The 12,630-nt window shown below is 39.0% G+C and overlaps 1 protein-coding gene across 1 annotated transcript in view; it reads right to left on the bottom strand.

Moving 5' to 3' along the window:
* The window catches only part of LOC117807432 (phospholipid-transporting ATPase ABCA1-like), a 255,352-nt gene that overhangs the window by 163,623 nt on the left and 79,099 nt on the right, over window positions 1-12,630 (bottom strand). Inside the window, 3 exon segments of the mRNA XM_034676741.1 lie at window positions 608-784; window positions 2,870-3,075; window positions 8,905-9,102. Coding sequence (XP_034532632.1) covers window positions 608-784; window positions 2,870-3,075; window positions 8,905-9,102 — 581 coding nt within the window.

A 12,630-nucleotide genomic window follows, 5' to 3' on the forward strand; every position in this document is an offset into this window, starting at 1 on the left:
TGATAGTACATTATGGAAGCAATATGTGGATGCATACAAACATACATGGAGCCTTGATGCCAATCTTTGCGCTTCGATTGAGCTATGTGAGACCTGGGCTCTCGCTTTGTTGAGAGGAAACACGAGGAAGAAGGGGACTCGTGGTGGTAGCCTGAATAATTCAGCGTTCATCAAGTATCACTAAAATCGATAGTTTTGCCCACTCTGTCCCTCTTGTCCTCTTCATTTACTTCATATCTTCTGCTGACCCTGGCTGCTTGGTTGAATGTTTCCTGAAGTATGTCACATTTTGGTTTCTAACTTCAACAGAGACATCATTAGAGCTCCAAATCTCAGTCCCCTAAACTGGAGATTTGAGATCAGCTTAAGACACTTGCACAAGAGACACACAGATATCAAAGAAAGGCTAAGATAGACAAATAAGCTGGAGCATATTGAGGTTTCCACAGGGAAATCTTAAAGCTCTGAGTGACTGATAAGACTATAACTCCACTATGTGGCATCAGTGCGAGGCGACTCCTCAGAGTGAGCGCGCTTTCATTGCTTTAACACTTCATTTCTCTTCCACTAATCACGAGGCTGACAGATAAAAAGCATTTGTACTCACGCGTCATCCACAAAGCAGGGGTATGGAATCTGCTGGGCGAAAACACCGAGGGGTTGGGTCTTTGATGTGTGCGCTCGTATAATGCCGTGGTCCATCATGTCCTGCAGGTAGGCGAAGCCTCCCCATATATAGCGCAGGTCGTTAAAGGAGTTGTCTCGAGCCCCCGGAGACCAAGACCTTATTAAAAGGAGACACACCATGATCTGTCTTAGCAAAGGGCAGGTAAACTATAACCAGGATGGTCAGAAACACAGTCACAGCATCGCAGCTGCTTTTAGAGGAGTTATATAAATGTGCAATAAACTGTAAAAGACAAAGAGATCAGAGCTTAGTTTAACACAGAACAATAAAAATTAGTATCTTCTGTAATCGTTAGGCTGTAAGAACACTTTAACATCATGAAACAAAGTCTGCATTAGCTCTCTTACAAAGACTTCCAAGTGAAGATTGATACTGATCTAATGTGTTATATATGAAACAAATGCCTGCAGGTGATTAGCTTAGCTTGACATGGATACAAGAAACTGAACACGGAAGGAGAGGTAGCAGTCTTCAAGGTAAAGCATGGAGACAGTTAGCAAGACTTAGCATAAAGACTGGTAATAGAAGTCAACAGTTCGCCTTTTTTTGACAAAAGGTGGAGAAAAACTGTCATAGATATGGATGCGGTGGTGTATCAGCTGAGTTCAGGTATCAGGACAATACTAGCCCTGTTTATCTCCTATGTTAGATACATCACAACACAAGCTGAATGACAGTCATCCTTATTTAGACTATTCATTTATACTAAATTGCTTTTTCACATATTTTAACAGTTTGTGCATTTTAATGAATTGTAAGATAACAGTTTTATGTTTTTTGTTAGGATGCCTTTGCACTGGAAATGTCTATTGAGTTTGTGATCATACCGCAGCTAAAGAGGCTTTTAAAGCAGTTATTTTTCAGACAAATCATATTTTCATGTGAAAGAAGAGTCAATTAAAGGTTGTTTTAGAAATCTGTACAACTACATTTGGGCTCACTCCAAGATAGTGAAAAGAAGGCCGCAATGACTTCAACAAAAGAGCTGCAACTAATGAGTGTTTTGACTCATCACTGATTGTTGAAACAATGAAAGCACTAATAATATCATGAATTGCACAATAACTTAATGGCTCTTACTAAGCTATCTCCTTTTAAATGTAACTTTAAGGCTTTCAGGTGAGGAACTGAAAATGTAAACATCTCAGTGTGACTGTAACTTATTGCTGCTCAGTTGAATATCAGAGTTGATGTTAAAATTGATATGTCTCTTCAAACGCGGTATTTAGTTAACCTATCACTTACCAGTCACTGTTTTGCATGTGCAAGACAGCAAGGATGCAAATTACCTCACCCCTTAGCACCTCAGCTCCATTCAACTACTGTATATGTTCAATCATGGCATATAACACACGTGATGACGTAACAAACTATTTACAATTATATGTGCCTGCAACTAATTTGTCATTGATTAATACAGAGTGTTATTTATCGATGCTCTTAATAATAATTATTTCTTATGAAGATATTACAAATATTTTGAAGTTTGACTAGGGGATATTATTTTAACACCAGGATTATTATCAGCCCTGATTTTATTGCAGCATCTCTACTAAACAACATGTGGAATATTGTTTATTTGAATGATTAACATTTACATTTGGACAGTGACACGATAGCTTCCCCCTTTCTTTCTATTATCTTTATAAAATAAGCCTAAGCTTTTATCTTTGCTTAGCTTCAGATTTAGCCAACATAAGAGTGTTATAAATCTAATCCAAATTATAAGCAGGTCCCCCGAACTGTATAACTATAATAATATTAATAATAATATTAATAATAATAATAATATTAATACTAATAATATAACTAAATACGAACAATGATTATTATTATTATAACATTAAGTATTATACAAATGGTAATAATAATAAATAAATACAAATATTGAAAATAATAACAATAATAATTTTAGAAGCAGAAGAAGAAGCAGAAGAAGAAGAAATAATACATTTTATTTATGGCCACCTTTCAAGACACTCAAGGTCATCTTACAAATGTTCCAATAATAAAACAGACTTAATATAAAAAGTACTCGATAAGACAAAGAATATGAGAAAAGAACACAATTAATGGAAAGATGAAATGCAATAAAAAAAACTAAAATAAAACTGCCTTTAAAAAAAAAAAGTAGTGAAGTAAATAACCGTATAATATGAATGGTTGAGCTGTGTCTCTTACATCTCTTTCAGTCTGAGGGTTTCCTCCACCTCATCGATGTCCATGCGGATTTTGTATTTAACATAAGGAGGTGGTTGGCTTGAGTTCTCCTGCAGGTTTTCAAAGACAACAGCAGCCCAGAAAGTATCGTTCTCCAGGTGCTCCAGGGCTTTGGTCACCAGCTGCTCTTCATTGGGGGCAGCCTCGAACTTGTTCAAGTCTAAACACTGATGACAAAGAAAACAACAGAATGTGTTCTTTGAAATCTTACACTGTTTAAATCTGCAGTGTGTGCGAGGAGAGAGGAAACAGGGGGCGGCACGAACTCTCAGGCAAAATGGCAGATGAATATTTAGCGAGCCTAGTTCCAAATTATCTGGAGCTGTCAGGGGTGGGGAAATGTTTTGGGCTTCAGACAACCAAATGAGATTCAGTCTCGCTAGCACTCCCTGTTCTGTAGCTTTGTCCCCCTGTTTCATGAGACGATAATGAGCTAGCCATCCTGGGAGGCAGTCACACCTGACAGCTGTCCACACATCTCAGCGCCACAATAGTTTTCTCATTTCTCCCCCAGGATCGTCTGGTCTGTATTCTATATCGAGCTGTGGTGGAAAACAAAATATCACAGCAACGACATAAGTTCAGCACAGCGAGGATATCGCAGCAGGGGGAATGGTGACTTTAGCCCAAAGTTCGGACAAGTGTTGAGAGAAATTTCTTGGGAGACAAATCATGAATTTGGGAGCTAAATGTCAGCCATGTTAGCCTGTTGGATAGGTGCTTAAATGAACCAAATAAATGCATTCATCAACAGCCGACAGCTTTTTGTTTAAATGTAATTCTCTCATCTGCACCTCATTTTCTCTTTCCTTGATAAACGCCTCACCAAGCATGACATTTCCACAAAGAATAGAAAAGCATTTCTTTGGTCTTTGAGCACTTGGCCAGCTGATAAGGCTAAGCTGTCTGCTAGCTTCTGATGCAGAAACTGGCCAAACAGATAGCTTGCCAATCCCATCCTGGCCCAATTCAGTGGAGCACCCAGGGCAGCCATCCCTTGAGCTCTTTTGGTCATGTTAGCATCATGCTAACAGAGACTGTGTGGGTGCTGTGGACTGCTTATCAAGTTGTAGAATAGCTGTGGTGTATCTGAATGACATTATAAATATATGATGTAGTTGTGAAGACTAGTGGTATTGTTACTACTGCCATGGACACCTTCTTAAGGCCTGCTCTACACTTTACAGAACTAGTTTTATGTAATCGTGCATCTTTAAGAACATAAATAAGTGTGATTAAGTGTTGACTTTTATTTCAATTATGCAGTGTTTGTCTGAACTGCAAAGCTAGTGTTAAATCCACAATATAAACTGTGCTCACAGGTGGCGAGAAGTGAGATATGACCCACACATTATGTAAAAACATCTCTGTCTAAGAGGGTGTTACTGTGTGAAGAGATTCTGTTGACATGACGCCAAGCGGCAACCTCCGGTCTCAAACTATGAAGCCCATGCGGAATGTGTAATGCACTGCAATTCATCGAGAATCCGCTTGAGGCTGGCTGCAGAAACACCGGAAACCACATAGACGCCCATTCAAAAAAGACGATCTTTGCAGCATTAATAAACATGTTTACAGCCTGGTTCAAAAAACCGCTTGGCTCTATGTAGCTAATCTCTCTATCGGCACACACTGTAGGGGGGTGAATTTTTTCTAATGCGACGGTTCAGAAGATATTAAGATTACGAGTTTTTGCCCAAATAAGGACATGACTGACTTGACTCCTGGACAGGAACACATAGCTGTTGGCTAGGGGGCTCAAACTCCGCCTCTTTACGTCACACCTGGTTGAGTTCCACATTTCCAATAGGCGTGATTTGCATTTTTACCTGTTTATTTATAAAGCGCTTGTTGGGATGTTACCATCGTACTTATCTTCAATGCTAGTTTGGTCCTCTGGAGCAAAACACACCAGATCAACTGATTGGCTCACTCTCCAGGTTCCCAGAGTTAATTCTGAACTGGGTAGATCTGCCTTTTGCATTTTTGCACCATCTGCATGGAACTCACTTCAATGCACTTTAAAAATGAATGCACTAGTTTCTTTTAGTCATTTTAAATCATTAGTTTTAAAATTTTTAACCTCTGATTGTAACTGTTTTAACTGACTTTGTGTAACATTATTTCAATGGTTGTAACATTACTTTTAATTGTTGTCTGGTTTTAATTGATCATCATTCTTTTAGGGTTACATCTTTTATTTGCTTGTCATGCATTTTCATGTTTCTTTTATATGCTCGTCGTCATTGTAAATGAGGGCTTGCTCTCAATGATTTTCGAGTTTAAATAAAGATAATAATATGGCTGCTGCCGCCGATTGGTTTCAAAACAGCGTTCCGGAACAGGTGGGTGACGTCAGTGATACTATGTCCATATTCTATACAGTCTATGCATGACGCCCATCCAAGTTTAAGTAACTAAATATTTCACTTTAATTTTTATTCTCAGAATGGCACTTTCTGAGAAAGTCCCCTTGCAATGTCGTCTTCCTGCTGTGTAAAGAGTTCACTGTACATTGTCGGGCTCCGTACTGTTAGGTGGTAGATGTCAGTCAATCAGCCGGCAGTCAAGCAGTTAATGGAAAGCATGTATGTTTTTTTTTGCTTGTGCACAAAAACTCTGTAGTCTCATGCCTTCTTGTTGGAACTGGAGGGTGTTTACCTTTTCTCATTCAAAACAGCTGGCAGGATCTACTAACTCATGAGGACATGGCATACATGAATTCAACAACAGAGGTGAGGATCTACTGCAGGTTAAAACAGAGTCAAGAATCTGACTGAAATTTCTTGGAAAGAAAAAACATTAGAAGATTTTGGTGAATGAGACTTTTTCTTAAATGTATTATTTCAAATTCCTTCATTAGCATCGATATTATTTAATTGTGTGGGCAGTTTGTATATAAAGAGGGGCGGCAGCAGTTTGATGCTCTACTTAAGGTCTTAGCTCCTTGGTGAATGCCATTTGAGTTCTGAACTGAACACAGATTATGAGCATTTAACTTGAGTATTTTTATTAAAACTGACTATTACTCCAAGGACACATAGTTGTGTCTTCACAAACATTATTGAGGAGTTTCTCTCTTTATCTTGTTATATCTGTTTTGAATAAATGGACATTTAGTTGCCTGTTTTTCTTGAGGTGTGCTGTGGGAAATAGTCTGATTTAAAGTCAAACTGTGAAAGCAAAATGTGATCTCTCTCAGGCTAAATGATGTCAGTATGCTTGTCTTTTGAGATTGATCATGAATACATTACCCTATAGATGTATACAAGTACATAAGAGGACACCAACATAAAGGTTGTCCCTGTCCTGGTATCCGTCCTGAGCATCACAATTTCCATGCGGCTCAGAATAGACTGCATTACGTTGGAATTTCATTGGCCCTGTATGGCTAACCCCAAAGGGCCAACCTGCCATCTCACCTGCCTGGGGATTGATTGTGTGTGTGTGTGTGTGTGTGTGTGTGTGTGTGTGTGTGTGTGTGTGTGTGTGTGTGTGTGTGTGTGTGTGTGTGTGTGTGTGTGTGTGTGTGTGTGTGTGTGTGTGTGTGTGTGTGCGCGCGCATGGCAGGGGGTATGGGTGGGCTTTGTACATGTGTTTGATCACACAACACAGCGAAAGAAGGGTTTCGCTGCAAACTGTGCCACAGATCGATATATCAATGTCAACAGTATGTGTGTGTGTGTTCCTACTCAGAGACACCACTCTGTTTGATGCCTGTGTGGATTCACTATTGTCAGGCTTGTAACAATGTTTTTTTATGATTATCATGGAAGCAAGGTAGTGACAGATCTCCCCGTGCGTTTGACAGTTTGCTAAGTCAAGGATATTAAACTTTAATGACTAAAAGAGCAGAGCTGTTCCTTGCTTGTTCTCTGAGAAAGATAAAAAGCTTATAAAGTGAGCAGGATGAAATAAAGTAAAATAAAATACATGACATCTGGAAAAGTCTTGATTTGGGTTTAAATAGCAGCTGAGCACAGATACAGCAACAAAAGAGCTGAGAGACAAAAAGCACCGTGCTCAACACGGATACATTGTGTCTTCAATACAAAGCGCTGTGCTTACATGCTGCTCTGCCAGAACTGTGTCACAATCACGTACAGAAAGATAAAGGAGCATATTAGAGTGCAGCAATTACTTCAGGGATACAGAAGTCGAATCCTTCTTAAGTATTAAGTCTGTCAGTAAAAGTGCGAGCGGGTATTGAGCACTTAATTTATTATTGACATATCTCAATCATAGTCTGTATAAGAGATGGACGACATAACAGATCCCTAAAAGTGAAGCAAAAATAAATAAATAAATAAAATAAAAAGTGCTGCCCCCCTATTGGCTGGCTGCAGTAAAGGTCATAAAGCCTACCCCTTCATGTTAATAGGTGGGACATGGCTCAAACTTTAAAATGTAAATGAGGGATGTGTTCGGGATGCATTCAGTCGGCTATATAATTAATTGTCGTTAGCCGTTAGCTAATCAGCAACAGAATTACTAATTGGTGAAAAAAGTTAATATTTTGAATTTTGTCGGCCTGGCATACCAGTCACATGTTGATTCACAGCTGTAGCACAGCCAACCGCCACTAGCCAGGGCTGTAGCTCAGGTTAATGGCGACTGCAGTTATTCGAGATGAGTTGGAGGTAAACAAACACAGAGGGCTAATTACCGTTTAGCATAGTTTTGTAGTATTTTGATGTGGAGATGAAGCTGTATGTAGGCTGTCTGGTAATCTTGGCCTTAGCAATGCGTAAACAGCACAGCCACTGGAATGTTAACCTGCAGGGAGGACCAGAGGCTGGTGGTGCTAGCTCAGCTATTGTTAGCCACACTCAGGGAACAATTTTGACATTGTTTAACTGCAAACTCTGTGTTCCCGTGTTGAGCCCTCTTGAATACATTGTCAGTCTGCTCAGTTTTGACTTTTTTCTGAAGTATTCTTGTTTTTAGAACAAGGCTGGATTTAAATTTCCTTTTGACGACTAGGAAATCAGTTGCTTCAGAACATCCCTTACCCAGATACAGGTCAAGGTTAATTATTATGAAGCTCATTTATATCCTTTTTTTCAACTTTTATGAGAAGTTTCGTTTTAAAGAGTTCTTTAAAAAGGGGTATACTGCTCTATTGACAAATGTGTTTTTTACAGAGCTGTGTGCACTGGATTAGCAGTGTAGAGTAGAAACAACAAGTAAACATAACAAATACTGACACACAAAAGCTGGTGAACTTTTCTAAACTGCGAGTGTCTGCTCCAAACTGACTCATAAATCTGTTGTTTCGTAGACTGTACCAACCTGAGGGAACATTGTTGTTTTATGGCTAAGTTAAATGTGTGTTTTGGTTAGTGGAAGGCGAAGGAAAATAACACCACGGGGCTGCTAGATGATCCTGCTGTGTAGACTCTGGCTCCAAAAGACGTCAGCAGCATGAGATTTGTAAACACAGTCGATCTCGAGTGACTTTTCAAGTTGTTGTAAAATACATTTTAATATATTGTTTTTTATTGATGTCTAACACTGCAACTACAGCATGTTCTCAGTATTTCTAAAGCAAGCTCATCTGGATAATTTCTCTAACAAGCTAAGAATCAGAGGGATACATCAGACACATTAGAATTTCTCAACTTTTTTTCGAAGAAAGACGGGTTTCTTGAGCATTTTAAAGTTCATACAGCTCTTGTTTTCACGCCAACTCTAACCAAAGAAACCACATGGGTAATATCAGGTGAATCAGACAAATAACACAGAAGGGAGAGGGTAAAAGAGAACAGCGACGGGAGGGCAGAGAAAATATGTATTACCAATTTCCTCACCAGTGAGAGTTTTGTTTCTGAAAATCTTAAATGTCAAAGAACAGCCTGTTTTGTCCTCTTTTTTTAATCAAATCTCTCACTTTCGTGAGGAGGTCAAAGAGCCCTCCGGTGCATGAGTGGGCAGGAAGCCCAGGTTCATGAGGTGCTGCGGGTTTAATAAAAACAGAGACAAACAGAGTTACTCACACTGAGGAACTTGGAGAGGAGCTTCAGTATTTGGGTGGTTGTGTTGTAAACATCTCGCCAGTCTCGGTCCGGCATGCCGGGTGGACGATCCTCTGGGGGCCCGTTGTAGAGGAAGTTGGCCAGGGTTTCAGACGTCCATGATGTGCGGTTGAGACCTTGGTTGAAGGCGGCAGCGAACACAGGATTCGCCAGCAGAGCCTGGATGCAAGTTAGAGTGAATGAGTGTAGAAGAAGCATGAAAGAGCAACTGTTCTTTGGTGGGAGGGATTTAATCAGAGCTTTAGAGATGGATTGAACTGTTCAGTTTTAGATTTGGGGGAAAGCTCTGACATTTCTACGTCCAGGAAGTCCTATACAGCACACATGATGAATGTACATCGAGCACCAACTCAGCAAGTGCACAGGAATACATTTGGGAAGAGAGTGTGTAAATGGATGCAAATCAATTCACTGCATCTGCACAAACGCAAACATAAACACACAAAATATTCAAGCACACAAAACAGAGAAACCAACAAATGCTAATTCCCTCATTTCTTCCGGTAACATGACAGAATCGTTTACGGAAGCCTCCGTCTGTCACCTCAGGTCATGAATCAAAGCACTAATCATTTAGACGATTAATACACGGCTGTGGGAGCAAATATAACCCTGCTGCTGCACTTCAGCCCTACAAGGTTCATACACAAAACATGAATATGTATATGTATGACTGTTGAGAGGAGTAAATGGTGCTGAGCTCGGGATACGATAACTCTTGCATAATAAGGTAATTGTACTCCCACCTGTTAGTTTAAATGTGTTGCCCTCTATTTAACCGTTCCCCTCACTCCCACATAGAATCTATAACAATTTAAGCTGCGGTGAAATTAACCCCTGATTCTTAACATAACAGACTGTTCCTGTAATGACTATCAAACTACATAAAATCAAATTAAATAGATTATATAGCTGATAAGAAGGCAAGAGAGGAAAGTAAAACAACTCAAATGAGTTAATGGGCACATCAACGCTGTACCAATATAAAAGAGAAATAATAGCTGGTATTTTCAAAGCATTCGTTCCAGTAATTGAATTTACTTTAAGGACTGACTTGTGGAGTCAAAAGGTAAAATTAGGGGTCTAAACTTTGAAATTCTAACTTCACATTCAGATGTATTCTGGTAAGAGTGCTCAGTGATATTTCAGAATAAATACTTCTGATGCTTCATATTACAACAAAGTGACAATCTATACATGTGACCTCTTAAAGACACAGTGCATCCATCTTTAAGTCATGTTGACATATTAATAACAATGACTGGCTGGGATATTGACTTCAATTGTTAAATGGGCTGAGTATTTGAAGTTTTTATAACAGCTAGTTTGTATTGACATTTCGATCAAAGGAATGCAGATATGTGATTAAAGCTTATTGATAATGCATTAAATGACACTGATGGTGAGGAAATGTAACTACCCTATACTGTAAATGTTACCCTATACTGTAAACAAGGAGACATGAGTCCCATTGTATGACCGGGCTGCAACCTCCGGCTGCAAGGATTGAAGCCAATGCGTAAATGTTAAAAACTGCAGTTCATCGAGTGTCTGCTTGAGACCTGCTCTGAAAGTACTGGAAACCACATACACACCAATTCAGAAAAGCAGATCTTTACAGCAGATTAAACATGTTTACAGCCTGGTACAAAAGACGAGCCTAGTCTGGATTAGCTCATTTCTTGATCAGCACACACTGTACGGGGGTGAATTTTTTCATAACACAGCAATTTCAAAGATATTGAGATTACGAGTTTTCCATTCTGAGAGGCACAGCTGACTTGATTGACAGGCTAGAACACTGTAGCTGTTGGCTAGGAGGCTCAAAGCCCGCCTTTTTACATCACACTAGCCCGACAGCAGTTGGGTTGATTTCAACATTTCCAATATGGCTCCCGCCGATGATTGGCTTCAAAACAGTGCTCCAGAAACAGATGGGTGACGTCACGGATACTACGTCCATTATTTATACAGTCTATGAGTATTACGCATGACATAAGAATGAAACAATAGGAAGCTGTCATGTTAATGGTTTCCAACACACGATATAAACATTGTTGCAAACAGTATGGGCGTTGATTTTGTTGCATGTTATTGTTGGAGTGTTGAGTGAAAGAAATTAAACAAAACTTCTTCACACTTCAATCCTTTCAAGTTTTTCTGCTGCATTTATTTGATGAGTTTACATTCAGTTTTCTTTCTATATAGCTGACTTGATTGTTTGTGACAAAGTGTGCCATTAATATATTGTATTGAATCTGCAGTACATAAGGAAGAAAGTAATCAATGCAGGCAATCTATGTAATTTTATATAATTGGTAACTGTTAGTTTGAATCTTTTCTATTTCTTTTATTTAATCGTTTTGTCTTTTTTTTTTCTTGATTTCTTTTATTTTGGTTTTATTGGAATTCACTTCTGTTCCCATTCACAGCTTTCATTATCCTTCACTTCTCTCCCCGGCTTCTAACATTCTTTCATCGTCTTGATTTAACTTCACAATGACATTGTCATCTGAGTTTCTCTTGTTGTTTTGCCGTCTGAGTAAATTCTGTTCTCCTTTGTCATTTTGTTTTGTTTTTGTGCCAAAGTAAAAGTTGTATTTTCATGTTTTCAACTTTGTACAAGGGCTGAATCTAACTACTGTTCATGTTGCCACTTCACGTTAAAATAATTCACTGCTGGCAAATTGGATCATGGATGACTTTAAGATATCAGAGGGAGGGGGTGCTGGTGGTCTAGCGGTCTAAGCGCCCCACATATAGAGGCTATAGTCCTCGTCGCAGGGGTTGCCGGTTCGATTCCCGGCTGGTCGACCATTTCCTGCATGTCTTCCCCCCTCTCTGCTCCCCACATTTCCTGTCTCTCCTCACTATCCTATCAAATAAAGGCAAAAAGCTCAAAAAATATAAAAAATAAAAAAATAAAAAAAGATATCAGAGGGAGTTTTGCATAAAACAAACCAGCAAACCTTCTAGGGTGAACTGCAGTTGTGTGGAAAGCTGTTTGAACATGTTCAGAATGTCTGACTGCAATATTTGATGTAGTTATATGATAAGGCAGAATATCAAAACAACGTTGCAATTTAACATCACCACCATTAGCTGTCCTTGATAACTATCTGTTAATATTTCATTCTTAAAAAAAACACAATAACATAGTCAACAGGCATTATTGGTTTTCCTCACAATGTTTTTGGAAGATACATTTGATTTAAGGTCTGACCATTGATTAACAGAACTTTCAAATCTTCCTGCAAACTCCACCTGATTTGATGTATAGTGTATAACCCGACCCAGACCCTTAGGTCATCAGGTGGAAGACTTTTAAATGAACCCAGAGTCAGATCAAAGTCTAGGGAAGGGGCCTTTGGTCACTGTGGTCCCTCTCTGGAATAAATTGCCTGCTGACCTAAGGTCCATCACAACTGTCTCTACTTTTAAAACAAAACTCAAAACATATTTATTTTCCAGAGCGTATGAATAGGTACAGTGTCCGTGTAAATATGATGACTGATGTGACTGGCTTCATGTGCAGAAACACTTGCTCTTTGTTTGATTGCCGTTTGCTGTGTCTGATATATGTTGGGTGTATCTATTGTTTTTCTATGTATTTTTATGTTTTTATTCTCAATGTAAAGCATTTTGAGATTAGTTGCAATGAAATGTGCTTTATAAATACAATTGATA

The sequence above is a fragment of the Notolabrus celidotus genome, chromosome 23, assembly GCF_009762535.1.
Source record: "Notolabrus celidotus isolate fNotCel1 chromosome 23, fNotCel1.pri, whole genome shotgun sequence".
In the NCBI taxonomy this organism is placed as follows: domain Eukaryota; kingdom Metazoa; phylum Chordata; class Actinopteri; order Labriformes; family Labridae; genus Notolabrus; species Notolabrus celidotus.